This window comes from Scyliorhinus torazame, chromosome 2, assembly GCF_047496885.1.
Source record: "Scyliorhinus torazame isolate Kashiwa2021f chromosome 2, sScyTor2.1, whole genome shotgun sequence".
NCBI classification, from domain to species: domain Eukaryota; kingdom Metazoa; phylum Chordata; class Chondrichthyes; order Carcharhiniformes; family Scyliorhinidae; genus Scyliorhinus; species Scyliorhinus torazame.
Genome location: NC_092708.1, coordinates 97,487,000 through 97,509,149, shown reverse-complemented (window position 1 = coordinate 97,509,149; position 22,150 = coordinate 97,487,000). Strand labels below are relative to the sequence as shown.

The window sequence follows — 22,150 nt, the reverse complement described above, 5'->3', positions numbered from 1 at the left end:
AGATTACAAAATCTGTTTTGGTAGCTGTTTCAAGTTTCGTTTTGAGATTTGGCCAGCTCGGCATTTACGATCAGCAGTGCTTTAACAATGCGATTCTCGATTGACAGCACTTGCTGAACAATCACATTGCTGAACAATGTGCCAACAATTACACTAACAATCAATTTAATATAATCAGTTGGGCTTGCAATGTGGCGCACTTACACTTGCTAGAAGCTACATATATTCATATTCAGGGGCCTCCCCTCCACAGACCAAAGGAACATGCCCAGGCACTGTGCCTTTTTTTTGAATTAAACAAAAGTTTGGGGGACAATAGTTCTCTGGTGCATTTTTCATGGCAACTCCTCAACCAGAGTTGACTTGCCCACCCAATCAATACCCTGCTCTCATGCAGTATAAATTGCTGCTCCGTTTGAAATTTAGCATACTTGCATCTGTTGAGTGCAAGATGAAAAGCTTCAAGAGCATTTTCTTTTCTCAGCAATACTCAAGTTCTGTACAATAAAGGAAATTTATTTTTATAAAGCCAGTGTGCACCATAGGTTAAATTTATCTTCCCCAGTATAAATGCTGATATTAAATAATTTCTAGGCTACAGCTTTCTAAAATGCTGAATTCACAGAAATAAAAATTCATTAGGTCACTACCTGCCTGATTATACAATTCTCTCTACAGTATAAACTCATTTTACTACAGGTGCCGGAATGTGGCGACTAGGGGCATTTCACAGTAACTTCATTGAAGCCTATTTGTGACAATAAGTGATTATTATTATAGTAGAATTTATTTAAAAATTGTTCATCCTGAAAAGCAAACAACGCTGAACGGAAGCTGGTTTAGCGAGCAAGTTCATAACAATCAGAACAGTTTGCTGGCTGATTTCATTCCATAGGGAAAGAGAAAGTGTTGCTTCGCAAAGAACTACTTTTAACATGTTTGCATGCATCTGTTCAAGGCTTATGATAAACGTTTGGCTGATCCTCAATTCAGGTATCTCTCCATCAGACTCCATGCCAATTTTTGTTTTGCTTGTCCATCACTTACGTAGCCCCAGTGCAGTTAAGTGCTTTATGAATTAGTACACAACGTGTAGAGCAAACAGAATTCTGGGAGAATACTTAGACTGCTGAAAGCGCAGCCATCGATGGAAGGGCAAAAGAAATTGTGGATGCAAACAGGTCAATTGGAGGGACACAGAGTTCTTGTAGAGTTGCAGGGCCGGAAGAGATTAGATTGCAGAGTTGCGAGGCAATGGTAAGGATGAGAATATAGAATTTGAGGTGTTGTTGGGCCAGGAGCCAATGTTGGTCAGTGAGCACAGGGGTGACAAGAGAACCATCACTTGCTGTCAGTCAAGATATGAGCATGAGCCTCAGATGAGTTCAAGTTTACAGAGGGTGGGAGACAGGAGGTGAGCCAGGAATAGTCAAGACTAAAGATGACAATGGTACGGATGACTGTTTAAGCAGCTGATGGACTGAGGCAGTGCAGAGACAGACAATATTATGAAGCTTGAAGCAGACCAGCAGCGTAAAATATTTAAGAATAAAACGCAAATTGTACAACTAAAACATAGCTGTCAGACATGAAGGCTTTACAACAAATGTTTGATTAGGTTAGATTTGTTTGTCTAATTTTAGGTTAGACCAAAAATTAAATTCAAGAAATAGGGGCGGCACGGTGGCGCAGTAGTTAGCACTGCTGCCTCACGGCGCTGAGGACCCGGGGTCGGGCCTGAACTGTCTGTGTGGAGTTTGCGCATTCTCCCCGTGTCTGTGTGGGTCTCACTCCCACAACCCAAAGATGTGCAGAGTAGGTGGATTGGCCACGCTAAATTGCCCCTTAATTGGAAAAAAATAATTGGGTACTCTAAATTTTAAAAATAAATTCAAGAAAGAGACACAGGACAAAAATTAAATTATGCAATACTGAAGAATTACATAGAATTTACAGTGCAGAAGGAGGCCATTCGGCCCATCAAGTCTGCACCGGCTCTTGTAACACCACCCAGCACTAAGGGCAATTTTGGACACTAAGAGCAATTTAGCATGGCCAATCCACCTAACCTGCACATCTTTGGACTGTGGGAGGAAACCGGAGCACCCGGAGGAAACCTATGCAGACACAGGGAGAACGTGCAGACTCCGCACAGACAGTGACCCAGCGGGGAATCGAACCTGGGACCCTGGAGCTGTGAAGCAATTGTGCTAACCACCATGCTACCGTGCTGCCCTAGAAGTACCAAGTTGTTAGGAATAGAGATAATTTTAAATAGATTGTATTTGTATATATGGATAATCAGAATAAGTTATATTTTAAGTTTAGTTTGTAATTTTTAATGTGGCAAAGTCTCGGCCTAGTTTCATTTTAGATTGGAGGCAGCAAGTCTGGATCTATTTGCAAACCTGCATTTTTAATGAGCGTTTATGACCCTTGAAATAGTTCAGGGAATCATAGAATTTACAGTGCAGAAGGAAGCCATTTGGCCCATCGAGTCTGCACTGACCCTTGGAAAGAGCCCTTACTTAAGCTCACGCTTCCACCCTATCCCTGTAACCCAGTACCCCGACCTAACCTTTTGGACACTAAGGGGCAATTTAGCATGGTCAATCCACCTAACCTGTACGTACATCTTTGGACTGTGGGAGGAAACGGAGTATCCGAAGGAAACCCACGCAGACTCGGGGAGAAAGTGCAAACTCCACGCAGACAGTCACCTGAGGAAGTTGTAAGGAATTTGTTAAATCCTTGTCTGTCTCGTGTTTTTTTTTTGCCCTGCAACGTTGCAGATTTTGCTTTAAACTGGAGATTTTGGCCAAACTGAAAACACCCTTGGTCCAATGTACTGCCCCAGGCCTCTCCTTTGATGCTCTGTGGCATAGCCCGTAACGTGAATTCGATGGACTTCACTTGCAAAGAATCACCTCCATTGCAGTCGCGGGGCTAAGCAGATCCTTGATGCGGATTTGTGCATTTTATTCTGGGAATGCCCTGTTGGGTGACTGTTGTGTGTTTTGGTTTTAGTTTTGGTTTTGGGACAGAGTCAGAAGAAGGCTTTAAGTTCTCCCGCCCTGAAAGGATGGAATTCTTTCGGAAACCATACTTTGGGGGGGGCGGGGGGTGCTGTGTTTTATCCTCAGCTGAGCTGGTAGGCAATCTCTTTGAGACTGTTTCTCCAAGTTAGAGTTTTGGTTGGAACTGCAGAGCTCAGGAGGATCCTCTTGAATCTCTCGCCTGGAAGGGGTGAAATTCTCCCTCAAATCCTAGCTGGGACTCCCTTCAGGTAAACAGAGCAGTTAGTGAGCTTTCAAAGTCTGAAGGTAGAGCTGGGGAAGGATACTCTCCAGATTCCTTTCCCATTAGTTACCAGACCACTTGAAGGCCTTATGAAAACCGCTGCTCTGATAGTCTGTTTACCTGAGTCATGCTTTTTGTGAGTCTGCTAAGCTGACCACTCAGAAACTGAGTCGACCTGAAGTATATCTTCCGAAGGTAAGGCTCAGCTCAACACAGGTTGAAGAGTCTCCCTTTAGGGGATCCCACAGCCTGAGAATTCGGCCTGAGTGGCTCAGCTTGAAGATCCAAACCAATCGACGGTTCAACACCTCACATTCTGAAGAGGTCATTGCCTACAAAGACCTCAACCCCAGCAGCGAAGTTCCTCAAATATCTCACGCCCAGTTTAATCCCCATTCCCCCTGTGTGTCTGTCTTGTGGGTATGTGGATGGAGGGTGGGATGGGGTTTGGGGAATAGTTAGATTAGCAGACCATTGTCCCATTCTTACCATTATATATTCATCTTTTTTTTTCAAGCCACCTAACCTGCACATCTTTGGATTGTGGGGCCGAAACCCACGCAAACACGGGGAGAATGTTCAAACTCCACACGAACAGTGACCCAGAGCCGGGGTCGAATCTGGGACCTCGGCGCCGTGAGACTGCAGTGCTAACCTCTGCATCATCGTGCTGCTCATATATTCATCATTTCCCTTGTTGTAAATAAGGCTTTTTAATGTTTTACTTACAAATATGGTGCCTGTAACTCATTGGAGCAGTCATAGATCTCAGGAAAATACTCAAATTATTGGTAATTCACTTACGTTGGGACTCCAGGGTCTGTGGGGCTGAAATTGACTGCACACTTGCCCAGGGTGTCATAAGGTCAGAAAAATGTGGAGTAACAAAATTGTGCCGTTCCCTAGTAACAGTGGTTCAGAGATGGGAACCCAGAGACAGAACAGCAGTTTTTAGTTCAGTTAGTGATCATGCTCCAAGGTGAAAGGAGCAGTTTAAATCTCTCTAACTGGACACACAAGCAGATTGCTGAGGAAAGTAGGTCTAAGAATCTTAGACGAGTTGCTCTAAAGTTAAAATGACAGAAGATGTCGAGCAAGTTCTGGATCTCAAGGGAGGCACCAAGCTCTCAGTAGTCTATTAGGAGAGAGAACTGCAGGAAAGTTCCAGGAAGACCTTTAAGTCAAGTTAAAGGACAAGTAGTGGAATCTGGAAAAGGTCCTGTTCAGTGAAGTCAAGAGTGAGGGGCAGAAGAAGGCTCCAACTGTAAATACAGGAAGTTGCTGGAAGCAAACTTTGAACAAAGTGGGTTCATGATAAGCCAAAAGATCAGAGGAGGTAATCAGCAGTTGGCAACTCCTTACTATGGGCCTGTGAAGTAGTGGTGTTCCGTTGGTACGGCTGAACATCTGAGAGTATGTGTGGAAGGTGAAGCTTGAATCCATGTGGCGATTCAGCGGAGAGGAACATTGAAAGGAGAGATCAAACTCCTGCAGGTGGACCCTCAAGGAAGGCATCCGAGAGAAACCACTGTTTGGGAGAACATTCCAAAGCTAGTACTTTTGAGTGTTCAGATTGGAAACCCTTGTGTGAAAAGTAGATTCCAGTGAGACCAGTTGCCTCACAGTGTGACAAGGGCCTGTGGGGAGTTAATGAGAGATCCTTCACATCTGTTTGGCGTGGCATCTGTCACTTGGCTTCAGAATGTGGCGTGTCTGACTACAAGTCACCTATTTGTTTAGCAGACTGTGTACTTACTGTGGACATTAGAGTATAAGGTAGATTTTGTAACTTGTGATATTTTTATGAATCTGCATGTGACTGTAAAGATATAGTTGTGATGAAGGAGTAGCATAATATAGTTAAAGCAAGTACAGATCTACCAGGCCTAGTTCCACCCCAGGATCTGTCTTGCACAGTAGTAGAACCAGCTGGGATCATAATATAAGAAAGAAGTGAATAAAAAGTGAGATTGGAAGAATTGAGAGAGACTATTTCAGCCAAAGAATCAGTTTGAAACCAAAAGCTTTAATAAGCACGTCCGTCAAAAATAAAATAAAATAATTGTTGAGGAATGTATAGGATAAACAAATGGCAAAAAAGAATTAATACCAATGTTTTTCATGCATCGTAAAAGTAGGAATAAGATGAGGAATATGGGTAGATTTGAGATATATCAGATGAATAAGTGCTTTGAAATAGGTAGTAGTAAATTTTGGAAACAAGGCGAAAATGCAAACTATAAAACTCTAATGAAGTGGAAAAAAGAAGATTTAATTGCAAATAAATATAGATATGCAAAAGTAGGATTGCAGGTGGAAAAATCAATAAAAAATGTAAATTAAATTCTGGGTTTTATACCGAGAGGCAAGGAAGTGATGGTGGATGTGTTAAGACATTGATTAAATTAATATGTGTATTGTGTGCAATTTTGGGCACCTCAAAGTAAAACAAAAATGTGAATTCATGAGGAAGATACCACAGAGAGTTGCTGGTTAGGGTGAAAAATCTGAAAGTATAGGACTGTGTTTAATAATTATAATAATCGCTTATTGTCACAAGTAGGCTTCAATGAAGTTACTGTGAAAAGCTGCTAATCGCCACATTCCGGTGCCTGTTCGGGGAGGCCGGTACAGGAATTGAACCCACGCTTCTGCCTAGTTCAGCATCACAAGCCAGCTGTTTAGCCCACTGTGCTAAACCAGCCCCAATAAGAATACTGGTGAAAAGATCTAATTGAAATATTCTAAGTTTCAAAAAGGTTTGAGAGGATAATTACTGAAAAGGTAATGAGACAATGTAAATTCAGGATTAGTACTCAAGTGTGAGTAAACATTTTTGCGTAGTTTAAAAAGCTATTTTAGTAAGCAAGTGCCGATCATGGCATGAGAGAATTAAGAGGAACACCGGTTGCACCATTTCTGCTTAACCATCTGCGAGACATGCTACTGTCATGAGTCACAGATATGCCATGGACAAAAATAGTTTGCTATTGTTTACTGCAGCATCTTTGTGGTAAGGAATTAAATGAGAAAATTCCAGAAGATACAAGCTTCGCATGTCCAGCCTTTCCTCAGCCATTCCTGCCGACTACAGGAATCACTCAAGTGAACCTCCTTCCAACTGCTTCCAATGCATTTATATCCTTCCTTAAATAAGAACAATACTGCACACAGTACTCCAAATGTGGTCTCACAAATGCTTTGTATACCTGAAGCATAACCTCCCTACTCATGTATTCAATTCCCTTTGCAATAAGCGATAACATTCTATTAGCTCTGCTAATTATTTGCTGTACCTGTATATAATATAATAATCTTTATTGACACAAGTAGGCTTACATTAACACTGCATTGAAGTTACTGCGAAAAGCCCCTAGTCGCCACATTCCGGCGCCTGTTCGGGGACACAGAGGGAGAATTCAGAATGTCCAAATTACCTAACAGCATGTCTTTCAGGACTTGTGGGAGGAAACTGGAGCACCCGGAGGAAACCCACGCAACACATGGAGAACGTGCAGACTCCGCACAGGCAGTGACTCAAGCCGGGAATTGAACTTGGGACCCTGGAGCTGTGAAGCAACAGTGCTATCCACTGTGCCTCCCAATCCCCTGGCATGGGATTTTCACTCCTCGATTGATTGATTGATCCCCGGTTTCTTACCCAAACAACCAAAGGTAACAATTGGGAATTACATTTGTTTGTGTCCATTGTTGTGTCTGGCCTTGGGAAGGTCAGCTTTTCAACCAATTTGCATTGAACGGGTATTGCCTTTTGGCAAAGCTGACCTGAACAGATCTTTCTCCTGCCACCATGAAGGAATTGCAAAGTTGCAAATGTGGCATTTCAGTAACTGTTCATGAACAAGGTTCATTTGTGCGCAGTGGCATGGTTAAAGGCACACTTGGGGAAAAAAGGAGGAAAGTTTCCCGAATACGCTGAAACAAATGTGAATTAAATAGATGGTTTATCAATCTAATTTATTATTCCCTATCAGGCGAGATGAAACTATGTACAAAAGACTTACAGCATGCTGCATAAGATAAGGTTGATGTGGCATCCAGGAAGTACTCTGCACCTGCAACACAATTATAAGAGTTCATCAAATTACATCAAGCAAAAAGGCAAACACAGACTTCAGTTCTTGACAAGCAACACTGCTACGTTATATGGCGGTTAGGGCCCATCATTAAAAGGATGCGGTTACAACAGTGGCAAAACCTTAACTCTAACCCACATTTCAATACATGCACCCACCTAATCAATAATATTCTAGAATTACTTAGTAACGAATCGTGAATAGGTTAACAAATTAGAACAAGTGAACATATGAATTAGGAGCAGGAGTAGGCGATTTGGCCCCTTGAGCCTGCTCCATCATTCAAGAAGATCATAACTGATCTGATTGTGGCCCCTACTTCATGTTCTGCCTGCCTCCGATTACCTTTGACTCCCTTGATATTTGGCAAACTATCTACCTTGGCCTTAAAAATGTTCAATGACATTTCCTCCACCACTCTCTGGGAGGAGAGTTCCAAAGACTCACTGCCCTCAGAGAAATAATTTCTTCTCATCTCCATCTTAAATGGGAGACTCCTTATTTGTAAGATATGGCTCCTAGTTCTAGTCTTCCCCACAAGGGAAAACATATTTTCAGCAGCATCCTGTCAAGTCCCCTGACTATCTTATATGTTTTAATAAGATCACCTCGCATTTTTTTAAATTCCAATGGATACAGGCCCAACCTGTCTACCTTTCTTCACAAAGATAACCCAGTTAATTGGTATGTGATTCATGTACAAGGCACCCAGATCCCTCTGTACTTCAAGGAGTATGGCAATCTCATCATTTAAGTAATATACTGCTTTACGATTCTTCCAACCGAGTTGACAAGTTCGCGTTTTCTCTCACAGACTCCTTATGTCCTCTTCACAAATTACCTTCATACCTATCTTTGTGTCAGCAAACGTGGCAACCATACATCTGGTCTCATTATCAAAATGACAGATGAACTTCCTTACTTAGCTACGACTGGTGCATCTTTCACTTAGAATCCTTCTTTCTCACCGGAATATATCCAAATATTCTGAAATATCTCCTCAAATATCTGCCACTGCAACTCTACTGGCCTACCCCTTTAGTTTCCCAGTTCATTTTAGTTAGCCCTATCTTCATAATTGCGCAAAACATGAGTCTTCGATCCACTTCTCTCTCCCTCAAACTGAATGTCAAATTCAATCATATTATGAACACTAGTGCTACATAAGGGGTCATTAATTAATCCTGTCTCATTGCTCATTACCAGGTATAGTATTGCCTGGTCCCTGGTTGGTTCAAGAACGTGCTGCTCTGAGAAACTGGTTCGAAAACAGTTACTGAACTCATCTCTCATCATCCAGGCTACCTTTGCCAATCTGACTTGTTTAATTTATATTTATATTAAAATCACCCATGATTATCGCCAAATCTTTTCCACAAGCCCCCGTTATTTCTTCCTGTATATCCTATCCTACAGTATGGTTAATGTTAAGGGGCCTCGAAACCACACCCACAAGTGACTTCTTACCTTAACTACTTCTCATCTCTGCCCAAACTGATCCTACTTCTTGATCTCTAGAACTAAAGTAATCTCTCTCTTTGGATCAATATCATCCTTAATTAACAGAGCTACCCCTCCACCTTCTCCTCACATCTCCTCCTTCCGGAATGTCATGCACACTTCAATATTCAGGTCCCCGCCTTTGTCATTCTGCAGACATATCTCAGTAATGGTCATCAGATCATATTTATTTCAATTTGTGTTAACCATTAATCTGTTTTGTTACAAACCCCATGTGTATTCAGACACAGAGCCTTTAGTTCTGACTTTTTACTATTTTTGTAAGTTTTGCAGGGTAACTAAGGATTGGCAATAAATGTTGACCTAGGCAGCAATCCCGTAAAATAAATCCCTTACCTTCTGGTGCACTCTTAGGTTTGTACGCTATGTCCTTTCCTTCATGTTCTGATCATCATTTCCCTTATTCCTAACTTGTCCTCGAGTTGTCTTCTCTATTTATCACATTTCCCCCAACTATCTACACTATCCCTCATCCCCACTATTTAGTTTAAAGCCCTCTCGACCACCTTAGTTATACCACTCACCAGAACATTCGTCCCAGCTTGGTTCACATGAAATGTGAGCAACCTGAATGTTTCTTTCTCCAGAGATGCTGCTTCACTGGTGTATTTGTAGCACTTTCTAGTTTTAGACTGAACTTTCAGCACCTGCAAAATGTTGCTCTGTGGTCGGATTCATCAATCTGTTTATCTTTAACAGCAAATTCCTCAAACTCACAGGAACAATTTTGTGTGTTTTTTATATTTGTTAGGTTTTTCCCTTTGCCTCATTGTCTGAAAGTGTTGATTCATTGCTGCTGTATGGTTCCCTGGTGCTTGACGTCTTCTGGCCTTTCACCAAAGTAGGCATAATTCATGTGTGAACTTTGACAGCATATATGAACACACTATTCGATGACATTGAGTGTAATCTCATCCACATCCAAAGTCCGCACATGGCACTTCCAACAGTGGCCATTGGATTGTGTCATGAGCTGGGCGTTTAACTCAGGGGTTTGGGAGTCAACTGCATTGGCTATACTGCTGGTTAGATTAGGATCAGCTAATTCAGATGGGGGACTGGACCCAGGATCTTCCTAGTTTAGCTAGTGATTGGATAAACTCACTGAGCTATCAAGAGAGTCAACATTATTTTTACAAATAATGAAAAGTAGTTCTGAAGCAGCTATTCAAATAATGATTGTTACTCATTTAACAATGCTGCAAAACATGCCACACAAAAATGTTCTTTTAAAATAGATAATGTTTTACTCTTTGCAACTTACACTTCTGTCTTGCAGATTAATAATCAACGTTCTCTGAAAATAATTGAAATTAATATGAACTTTGAATACCAACCTGATACGTAGAAACAGGAGATGCAATGTATGGTGCAAGAGATGTCTGAGCAATCATTCTATTTGTTGCAATATTGTATGGCGTTGAATAAAATCTAAAAAGAAACAGCAAACGGCAGAGATCAGTCACTCTTGATATTTAATACAACAGGAATATACAATAGAACCTTCTGAAAATGAATTTTGCATTCAGAACAATAGAAAGTTAATAGTACGTTGTTTAAAATAGCATTTCTGCATAAACAAAATCAATTTTGTTTCTTACCCATTTTGCATAGCGCTGGGATCATATGTGAGGGTCATACCCGCCTGGAAAAATAATCAGCATCACCTTTAGTTCTATGCTTAATAGCATCTGATACTGAGTTTATATGACAAGATTCAGCTATTACAAATTGCGTGATAAATCATAGAATCCCTACAGGGCAGAAGGAGGCCATTTGGCCCATGGAGTCTGCCCGGACCCTCTGACAGAACACTTCACCTGAGTGCACTTCCCCGCCCTATCCCAAAAACCCCTTAATCTAATATGCACATCCCTGGACACCAAGGGGCAATTTACCATGGTCAATTCACCTAATCTGCACATCTTTGGACTGCAGGAGGAAACCGGAGCATCCGGATGAAACCCACGCAGACATGGGGAGAAAGTGCAAACTCCACAAACAGTCACCCAAGGCTGGAATTGAATCCAGGTCCCTGGAGCTGTGAAGCAGCAGTGCAAATCACTGTGCTACCATGAAAATAACTATTAAATCAGCATGACTTCAAACTATTATTTAAAAGTTTTTAACCTTTACGATGCTCTTGGCACCATACAGGGAACAAAGGGTTAATTTTGAACATTAGTCCAAATATTTAAAAATGACCATCCCTGTAAATCTGCTAAACAACCAATTTTTTAATGTCCATTCTTAAGAAAATGAAGGCAGATTTAAGGGATTTTTGTTTGTAATGTCGACATTAGAAATACGGTATAGTTTTAAGTGGGTTTAATTTAATGTTTCTGTGCCTTGATGGGTAAAATCTATAGTTAGATTCATGCTGGACAAAGGTGTTTTGTATGTGTGGTGGTTGGTTCAGTTCCAAATGGGGTTCATCAAATCCATAGGATCCCAACAGTGCAGGAGGAGGCTATTCAGCCCATTGAGTCTTCACCGACCCTCTGAAAGAGCACTCTACCTAGTCCTACCCCCATCCCTTACCTCGTAACCCCGCTCAATGATCGTGACCAACCACCGAAACAGCACACATTTAGGCACTAATGGGCAATTAAACATGAGCAATCCACATAACCTGCACATCTTACATTCTATTGCATTCCTCCTGCATTCTTTTGTGCTTAGAGAGGGTTACGGCATGAAGAATAAATAGAACTAGCAGGGGTTGCTTAGCAACTGGAGGCTCTTTTAAGGATAAAAAAAGCATTTAAGTTTTAGCTTCAGCTGAATTTGATTGTTGTTGGAGATAGGTAGTGAGAGGTAAGGCAGCTCGCACTGTTCTGCTAGAAACAGTTAGTTTTACAAGGCTAAAGACCTTTGTCCAGCAAGAATCTAACTACAGATTTTATCCTCTCTTAGCCTTGTTAGAAGAAAAGCCATACTATGGAGTAATGATTAAGAAAACAAATGCCAGATACGTAAAGGGCCGGATTATTCCACCCCGCCCATCGATAGATTGCCATAGGTGGGACGCGGATCATGTAAAGGCCCATTGACCTCGGTAGGGAAATTATGGTTGCCAGGCGGGCAAAGCCGGAAAATCCCGCCCAAAGTCCAGGTAGTTAAGGAAACTTGAGAAATGAAGAGAAGACTCCAAGGGGTCTGGAGTTGATGGAACAGAAGAAACTGGGAACAAGAACAGATTATGTTTCTGTAAAGTTAGAGTTGAAAAGGCATTGGATCGTGAGAGGCCAGAAATATATCCGCAATCGTGCAAAGGTCTGTGGAAACCACTACAGCTTGAAAGACATTATTAGAAATAATTGCAGAAATCGGTGTTTGGATCTCGGAGTTTGCGAGACAAAGGAAACGTGAAGTGAGAGGTGTAAAACCAGAAAGAAATTGGCGGCACGCGGCACAGTGTCAGCACTGCTGCCTACGGCGCTGCGGACTCGGGTTCGAATCCAGAGCAGGTTGAGAAAGCAGTTAGTCAGGTGTATAGCATCCTAAGCTTTACAAACCGAGTAACAGAGCACAAAAGCAAGGAATTTATGGCGGACCTTTACGAAACATTGCTTTGGCTTCAACTGGAATATTGGGCACGATCTACCAGTCACGTTACTCCTGAAAGGCAGAACAGCACAACGCGGCCGGTAGATGCCAGGAGATCCCTCTTCCGGGATCTACCCGGCTCGCTACTCCTCACGAGATCGAGCAAGCGCCGTTCAGTGCTGGTATCCACAAACAGGGACCAGGCGGAATGGCACTCGTGGGGGTCTCCCAGGGGATTGAAGGCCCCCAGTGATTGCCCTCTGGACAGGGTGGCACACTAGCACCAACTGGGCACCTTGGCACTGCCAACTTGGCAGTGCCAAGGTGCCAAACTGGCTTTTAACCAGCAACGGGGATTGGGCTCAGGGGTGCCCTGCCTGGGTGCATGTGCCGAGGACCCCTTTATAGGTGAGTTAGGCCTTTGGGGGATTCAGGGGTCATAGGCATAGAATTTAGAGTGCAGAAGGAAGCCATTCAGCCCAAGTCTGCACCGGCACTTGGAAAGAGCACCCGACTTAAGCCCATGCCTCTACCCTATCCCCGTAACCCAGTAACCCCACCAACCTTTTGCACACTAAGGCGCAAGTCCACCTAACCTGCACTTCTTTGGACAGTGGGAGGAAACCCACGCAGATACGGGGAGGAAGTGCAAACTCCACACACATAGTCACCCGAGGCCGAAATTGAACCGGGGTCCCTGGAGCTCTGAGGCAGCAGTGCTAACCACTGTGCCACCATGCCGCCCAACAAGTCACATCAGGTGGTTGAGAGATCGGGCCGTCAGTTTTAAATGACGTCCCGATTTCCTGCTACACTGAGGAGTTCCGGTGAGTGGAGATCCCCACTACAGAAACCGGGACTCAGTGCGGCCTCATCGGGCAGTTACCCACTGAGGCCTCATATCTACCCGAATGGGAATAGGATCTCGTTCAATAGCTTGGGGTTCCTCGGCTCTCCGAGCACCGGGAATCCCCCAGCTGAACGCGTTCATTATGGGACGCTGTTCCCATTCGGGAAGATAGCGCCCATTGTGTCCAATACTGAACACCACATTTTAGGAAATATGTAAATGCATTATAAAGGGTACAGAAAAATTTTATGGGAATGATTCCAGGGATGACAGACTTCAGTTTTATAGTAACGATTGGAGAAACTGGTATCTTTGGAAAGAAAATGTTGAGAGGTTTCCAAGCATGAAGAGTTGACAGAGCAGATGGGGAATACCAGAGGAAAGTGAACAAAGAACAAAGAAAAGTACAGCGCAGGAACAGGCCCTTCGGTCCTCCAAGCCCATGCCGACCATGCTGCCCGACTAAACTACAATCTTCTACACTTCCTGGGTCGGTATCCCTCTATTCCCATCCTATTCATGTATTTGTCAAGATGCCCCTTAAATGTCACTATCGTCCCTGCTTCCACCACCTCCTCCGGCAGCAAGTTCCAGGTACCTACTACTCTCTGTTTAAAAAACTTGCCTCGTAAAAAAGCATGCCGTATGCCTTCTTGACTACCTTCTCCATCTATGTTGCCCCTTTCAGTGACCTGTGGACCTGTACACCTAGATCTCTCTGACTTTCAATACTCTTGAGGGTTCTACCATTCCCTGTATATTTCCTACCTGCATTAGACCTTCCAAAATGCATTACCTCACATTTGTCCGGATTAAACTCCATCTGCCATCTCTCCGCCCAAGTCTCCAAACAATCTAAATCCTGCTGTATCCTCTGACAGTCCTCATCGGTATCTGCAATTCTACCAACCTTTGTGTTGTCTGCAAACTTCCTAATCAGACCAGTTACATTTTCCTCCACATCATTTATATACACAACAAACAGCAAAGGTCCCAGCACTGATCCCTGTGGAACACCACTAATCAGAGCCCTCCAATTAGAAAAGCATCCTTCCATTGCTACTCTCTGCCTTCTATGACCAAGCCAGTTCTGTATTCACCTTGCCAGCTCACCCCTGATCCCGTGTGACGTCACCTTTTGTACTAGTCTACCATGAGGGCCCTTGTCAAAGGCCTTACTGAAGTCCATATAGACTTCATCCACTGCCCTACCTGCATCAATCATGTTTGTGACCTCTTCGAGAAACTCTATCAAGTTAGTGAGACACAACCTCCCCTTCACAAAACCATGCTGCCTCTCACTAATACGTCCATTTGCTTCCAAATGGGAGTAGATCCTGTCTCGAAGAATTCTCTCCAGTAATTTCCCTACCACTGACATAAGGCTCACTGGCCTGTTGTTCCCTGGATTATCCTTGCTACCCTTCTTAAACAAAGGAACAACATTGGCTATTCTCCAGTCCTCCAGGATATCACCTGAAGACAGTGAGGATCCAAAGATTTCTGTCAATGCCTCAGCAATTTCCTCTCTAGCCTCCTTCAGTATTCTGGGGTAGATATTTTGCACTAGTTTTCTTTCATAATTTACCTTAGCTCTTTTTATTACTTTTTTAGTATCTCTGTGGTTTCTTCACTGGGATATATTTTAGATGTGAGGAATTGAGTCTCTCCTTAAACAACTGACACTGCTCATCAGCTGTCCTACCTTTTAGCCTTCCTTCCCACTCTACTTGGACCAAATCTGTCCTCATGCCTGTGCAATTTCATAGAAACATAGAAAATAGGAGGAGGCCATTCGGCCCTTCGAGCCTGCTCCACCATGTATTATGATCATGGCTGATCATTAAGTTCAATACCCTGATCTCGCCTTCCCCCCACATCCCTTGATCTCTTTAGCCCCAAGAGCTATATCTAATTCCTTCTTGAAATTAAACAGTATTTTAGCTTCAATTACTTGCAGTGGTAGCGAAGTCCACAGATTCACCACTCTCTGGGTAAAGAAATTTCTCCTCACCTCAGTCCTAAAAGTTTACTCTCTATCCTCTAACTAAGACCCCTAGTTCAGGACTCCCCCACCATCGAAGAACAAAGAAAAGTACAGCACAGGAACAGGCCCTTCGGCCCTCCAAACCTGCGCTGATCATGCTGCCCGTCTAAACTAAAAGCTTCTGCACTTCCGGTGACCGTATCCCTCTATTCCCATTCTATTCATGTATTTGTCAAGATGCCCTTAAAAGTCACTATCGTCCCTTCTTCCACCACCTCTTCCGGCAGCGAGTTCCAGGTACCTACTACCCTCTGTGTAAAACACTTGCCTCGTACATCTACTCTAAACCTTGCCCCTCGCACCTTAAACCTATGCCCCCTAGTAATTGACCCCTCTACCCTGGGAAAAGGTTTCTGACTATCCACCCTGTCTATGCCCCTCATAATTTTGTAGACCTCTATCAGGTCGCTCCTCAACCTCCGTCATTCCAGTGAGAACAAACTGAGTTTATTCAACCTCTCCTCATAGCTAATGCCCTCCATACCAGGCAATATCTGGGAAATCTCTTCTGCACCCTCTCTAAAGCCTCTACATCCTTCTGGTAGTGCGGCGACCAGAATTGAACACTAAATTCCAAGTGTGGCCTAATTAAGGTTCTATACAGCTGCAACATGACTTGCCAATTTTTATACTCAATGCCCCGACCAATGAAGGCAAGCATGCCGTATGCCTTCTTGACTACCTGCTCCACCTGTGTTGACCCTTTCAGTGACCTGCGGACCTGTACACCCAGATCTCTCTGACTTTCAATACTCTTGAGGGTTCTACCATTCACTGTATATTCCCTACCTGCATTAGACCTTCCATCGTGAACATTCTTTGTGAATCTTTCCTTTGTTTAATTCCAGAATGCAAGTATGGGACTCCACTTTATCAGCCCCAAACTGAAGTTTGAATTCTATTATATTATGGTCAGTACTCCCTAGAAGATCCTTAACTATGAGGTAATTAATTATTCCCCCTTCATTACACAATACCAGTCCAGAGTAGCCTGCTCCCTGGTTAGTTCCCAACATACTGTTCCAAGAAACAATCTCAATGATTGCCTCCAGGCTACCCATGCCAATTTAATTTTTACAGTCTATGTGCAGATTAAAATCACCCATGATCATTGCTGTACCTTTCTTACAAACGCCCAGTATTTCCTGGTTTAGACTGTGCCCCACTGCAGAACCACTGTTTGGGGACCTACAGATTACTCCTACCAAAGACTTTTTCCCTTTGCTATTTCTTATTTCTACCCAGACTGATTCTCCATCTTGATCACCAGTGCTTATATCATTCCTCATTACAGCACTGATCCCTTTCCTCAAGAGCAAAACTACTCCACCTCCTTTTCCTTTCAGTCTATCTTTCCAAAGTACTGCATACCCTTGGACATTCAACTCCCAGACCTGGTCTCCCTGTAACCATGTTCCAGTAATCGCCACCAAATCATACCCTTCTGTTTCTATTTGCATTGTTAACTCACTATGTCTGTTCTGAATGCTTCAAGTATTTAGATACAAAGCTTTTAAATTTGTTCCACAGTTAAATTTCCCTACTCTTCTATAATTCCTTGGTGCAAAAAGACATTCACCTGTTCTGTCCCTCCCCTTTATTTTCTGGTAACCATCTGCCACATCGCTAACCTGTGCTCTTACCTCCTCCTTTAATTTGGGTTTTCTAATTTTCCGGACAACTGAACCTTCCCCCCTCCATTCTGTTCCAAGCCCTATCTACAGCCCTAGTTACATGATTTGTTCGGTCTCTGGTCCCAGCAGGACTCAGATGAAGACCATCCCATCGGAACAGCTCCCTCCTTCCCCAGTACTGGTGCCAATGACCCATGAATTTGACAAGCAGAGCTTGTGTCCATGTGAAAAAAACAACAGCATTGCATTTCTTGGACAGGACAGTGTTGAATAAAATACGGAGCCAGTTATCTCAGTTGACTAGAATGTGGATCAGATTAATGCCAATACATGCAGTTCAGTCCTTGGGACTTTGCCATGGTTTGGCAAATAATCGCCAAGGACCTGCCTTTGAGTAGAGAACACAAGGAGAAGATTACTATCTAGGTGGTGTTGTTTATTAGTGGGTTATTCTCACTTGGACTTTACTGATGAGAAACTCCACTAAGAGGGGAAAAATTACAAATAAATCGTATTTGAATGATATACACACATCTTCAACTCTACAATTAAACTATCAATATTAATTCCAAAGGCAGGCTTTAAGCTGATGGAAAGGATAAAAACAATTTGCTTTTATATGATGCCTTTAACGTAATGAAATATCCCAAGGTGCTTCACACAGGTTCACAAAGCAATATCAGGGCAGCGGACATAAAGTTTGCTCAAACAGCCAGTTTTAAGAAGATCTCATAGAGGTAGGGAAGAAGAGAGGTTTAGGAAAGGAATTCCAGAGCTTCGGGCCTACGCAGCTGAAGGCAAGACTACCAATGGCAAAGTAATTAAAATTGGGATGCTCCAAAGAGCAGAATTAGAAGAATGCAAATATTTTGGAGGGTTGTCGGAGATTGCAGAGTTAGGGAGGGGCGAGGCCATGGAGGGATTTGAAAACAGAGAAAAATTTTAAGATCAAGGCATTGCTTAAGCAGGAACCAATCTAGATTAGTGAACATAGGAGTCATAGACAAACAGGAATTGGTGCAAATTAGGACATGGATAGCAGTGTTTTGGAACCCTCAAGTTTATCGAGGGTAATGCACATGTCCAAAGTTAGGAAAACTTGGTTAAGGGTTTCAGCATCAGATGAGCTGAGGCAGGAACAGAGCCGGGTGATTGATGGAGATGGAAATAAGATCATCTTATTGATAAATGGTCACAAGCTCATCTCGGGGTCAAATGGAACAGTAATGTTGTGAACAGCCAGGTTCAACCTCAGAAGGTTGCCAGGGAGAGTCCGACAATTCAAATTCTCTTCTTAACAGCACTGACAGTTAAACCCAAAACACTTCTGCAGTGTTTCCCTCCCTACCTCCTCCTCTAACCAAAAAAAAAGACAATCACTGTAAGGATCTCAGCCAAGTAAAGATCAAGAGGGAGACTCGAGGGCAGGTAGAAGTAGAGAGAAGTTGAACCGTGACGTCACAGCCTGCAGTGAAAGAGCGCGAGGAGAGCGGCGGGGACTCAGTGAAAGAGCATGAGGAGAGCAGCGGAGACTCAGTGAAAGAGCGTGAGGAGAGCGGCGGGGACTGAGTGAAAGAGCACGAGGAGAGCAGCGGAGACTCAGTGAAAGAGCGCGAGGAGAGCGGCGGGGACACAGGATAAAAGAGCGCGAGGAGAGCAGTGGGGACTCAGGATAAAAGAGCGCAAGGAGAGCTGCGGGGACACAGGATAAAAGAGCGCGAGGAGAGTGGCGGGGACACAGGATAAAAGAGCGCGAGGAGCTCTCCTGGGCAGCACGGTAGCAATGTGGATAGCACAATTGCTTTACAGCTCCAGGGTCCCAGGTTCGATTCCGGCTTGGGTCACTGTCTGTGCGGAGTCTGCACATCCTCCCCGTGTGTGCGTGGGTTTTCTCCGGGTGCTCCGGTTTCCTCCCACAGTCCAAAGATGTGCGGGTTAGGTGGATTGGCCATGCTAAATTTCCCTTAGTGTCCAAAATTGCCCTTAGTGTTGGGTGGGGTTGCTGGGTTATGGCGATAGGGTGGAGGTGTTGACCTTGGGTAGGGTGCTCTTTCCAGGAGCCGGTGCAGACTCGATGGGCTGAATGGCCTCCTTCTGCACTGTAAATTCTATGATTCTATGAGGAGAGCGGCGGGGACACAGGATAAAAGAGCGCGAGGAGAGCGGCAGGGACACAGCTGTCGGAGAAACGGCCTTCAGATTTTCAGCGGGAGCAGTGGCCAGGGGTCTGTCGGGAAGATAAGTTTTCCTCTTTAACTCTTCGTGTGTTGGTAAGTATTGTGATTGGTAAGTAAAATCTTTATTCCTTTCACTTATTCATTATTTGATATTACATTTGTAATCAGTTAAGGTAAAGTGTAAAAATGGCATGAGATCCCAGACCCGTGTTATGCTCCTCATGCTCAATGTGGGAGTTCAGGGACGCGGCCGATGCCCCGACTCCTTCATGTGCGGGAAGTGTGTCCAGCTGCAGCTCCTGTTAGACTGCATGATGGCTCTGGAGCTGCGGATGGACTCACTTTGGAGCATCCGCGATGTTGAGGAGGTCGTGGATAGCACGTTCAGTGAGTTGGTCACACCGCAGATTAGGATTGGTGAGGGAGACAGGGAATGGGTGACCAAAAGACAGAGAAAGAGCACGAAGGCAGTGCATGTGTCCACTGCGGTCATCTCTCTCCAAAACAGGTATACCGTTTTGGATACTGTTGGGGGAGATGACTCATCAGGGGAAGGCAATAGTAGCCCGTCTCATGGCACCGTGGCTGGCTCTGCTGCACAGAAGGGCGGGAAAAAGACTGGAAGGACTATAGTCATAGGGGATTCAATCGTAAGAGGAGTAGACAGGCGTTTCTGTGGTTGAAAACGAGACTCCCGAATGGTATGTTGCCTCCTGAGTGCACGGGTCAGGGATGTCTCAGATCGGCTGCAGGACATACTGAAGGGGGAGGGTGAACAGCCAGTTGTCGTGGTGCATATAGGCACCAACGATATAGGTAAAAAACAGGATGAGATCCTACAATCAGAATTCAGGGAGTTAGGAGATAAATTAAAAAATAGGACCTCAAAGGTAGTAATCTCAAGATTGCTACCAGTGCCACGAGACAGTCAGAGTAGAAAGTCAAGAATAGTCAGAATGAATACGTGGCTTGAGAGATGGTTCAGGAGGGAGGGGTTCAGATTTTTAAGACATTGGAACCGGTTCTGGGGGCGGTGGGACCATTACAAAACAGATGGTCTACACCAGGGCAGGACTGGAACCAATGTCCTCGGGGGTGCTTTTGCTAACACTATTGGGGAGGTTTTAAACTAATGTGGCAGGGGGATGGGAATCAGATTAGGAAGTTAGAGGTCAGTAAAGAGGCAGCAACTAAAGCCAGTAAGGTACTAGATAATAAACTCAATGTGACTAAGGGGAAGAATAGATAGGAAAGAGATGATGAACGCAAAAGGACAGGTGGTCTGAGATGCATTTGTTTCAATGCGTGAAGTGTAGCAGGTAAGGCAGATGAATCTAGGGCTTGGATTAATACCTGGGAATATGATGTTATTGGTATTACTGAGACTTGGTTGAGGGAAGGGCAAGACTGGCAACTAAATATCCCAGGGTACAGATGCTTCAGGAGGGATAGAGAGAGAGGCAAAAGGGGTGGTAGAGTTGGATTGCTGGTCAGAGATTATTTCACAGCTGTGATTAAGGAGGGCACGATGGAGGATTCGAGCACTGAGGCAATATGGGTAGAGCTAAGAAATAGGAAGGGTGCAGTAACATTGTTGGGACTTTACTACAGGCCTCCCAAAAGCGAGCGTGAAGTAGAGGTACAAATATGTACACAGATTATAGAAAAATGTAGGAGCAATAGGGTGGTCGTATTGGGAGATTTTAACTTCCCCAACATTGAATGGGACTCATGTAGTCTTGGGTGCGTAGATGGAGCAGAATTTGTAAGGAGCATCCAGGAGAGTTTTTTAGAGCAGTATGTAAATAGTCCAACTCGGGAAGGGGCCATACTGGACCTGGCATTGGGGAATGATCCCGGCCAGGTGATTGAAGTTTCAGTCGGTGATTACTTTGGGAATAGTGATCACAATTCCGTAAGTTTTAGAATACTCATGGACAAAGACGAGAGTGGTCCTAAAGGAAGAGTGCTAAATTGGGGGAAGGCCAAGTGTAACAAAATTCGGCAGGAGCTAGGGAATGTGGATTGGGAGCAGCTCTTTCAGGATAAATCCACATCTGAAATGTGGGAGTCTTTTAAGGAAAGGTTGATTAGACTGCAGGACAGACATGTCCCTGTGAAAATGAGGGATAGAAATGGCAAGATTAGGGAACCATGGATGACGGGTGGAATTGTGAGACGAGCAAAGATGAAAAAGGAAGCATACATAAGATCTAGGCGACTTAAAACTGATGAAGCTTTGGAGGAATATCGGGAAAGTAGGACAAATCTCAAACGCGCAATAAAGAGGCTAAAAGGGGTCATGAAATATCTTTGGCTAACAGGGTAAAGGAAAATCCCAAAGCCTTTTATTCGTATATAAGGAGCAAGAGGGTAACTAGAGAAAGGATTGGCCCACTCAAAGACAAACGAGGGAATTTATGCGCGGAGTCAGAGGAATTGGGTGAGATTCTTAATGAGCATTTTGCATCGGTATTCACCAAGGAGAGGGACATGACGGATGTTGAGGGTAGGGATGGATGTTTAAATACTCTAGGTCAAGTCGGCATAAGGAACGGGGAAGTTTTGGGTATTCTAAAAGGCATTAAGGTGGACAAGTCCCCAGGTCCGGAAGGGATCTATCCCAGGTTACTGAGGGAAGCGAGGGACGAAATAGCTGGGGCATTAACAGATATCTTTGCAGCATCCTTGAGCACGGGTGAGGTCCCGGAAGACTGGAGAATTGCTAATGTTGCCCCTTTGTTTAAGAAGGGTAGCAGGGATAATCCAGGGAATTATAGACCTGTGAGCTTGACGTCAGTGGTAGGCAAACTGTTGGAGAAGATACTGAGGGATAGGATCTATTCACATTTGGAAGAAAATAGACTTATCAGTGATAGGCAACATGGTTTTGTGCAGGGAAGGTCATGTCTTACAAACCTAATAGAATTTTTTTGGAGGAAGTGACAAAATTAATTGATGAGGGAAAGGCAGTA

At 43.8% G+C, this 22,150-nt stretch overlaps 1 protein-coding gene across 9 annotated transcripts in view; it reads right to left on the bottom strand.

The window, feature by feature from the left end:
- LOC140389850 (RNA-binding motif, single-stranded-interacting protein 1-like) overlaps nt 1-22,150 on the bottom strand; it is a 433,449-nt gene that overhangs the window by 20,464 nt on the left and 390,835 nt on the right. For all 9 annotated transcript variants that reach the window (XM_072474452.1, XM_072474427.1, XM_072474477.1 and 6 more), the window contains exons 8-10: nt 10,520-10,563; nt 10,256-10,349; nt 7,326-7,376 (exon numbers count right to left, since the gene is read on the bottom strand). In XM_072474452.1, the coding sequence (XP_072330553.1) occupies nt 7,326-7,376; nt 10,256-10,349; nt 10,520-10,563 (189 nt within the window). The remainder of the gene's footprint in view (nt 1-7,325; nt 7,377-10,255; nt 10,350-10,519; nt 10,564-22,150) is intronic.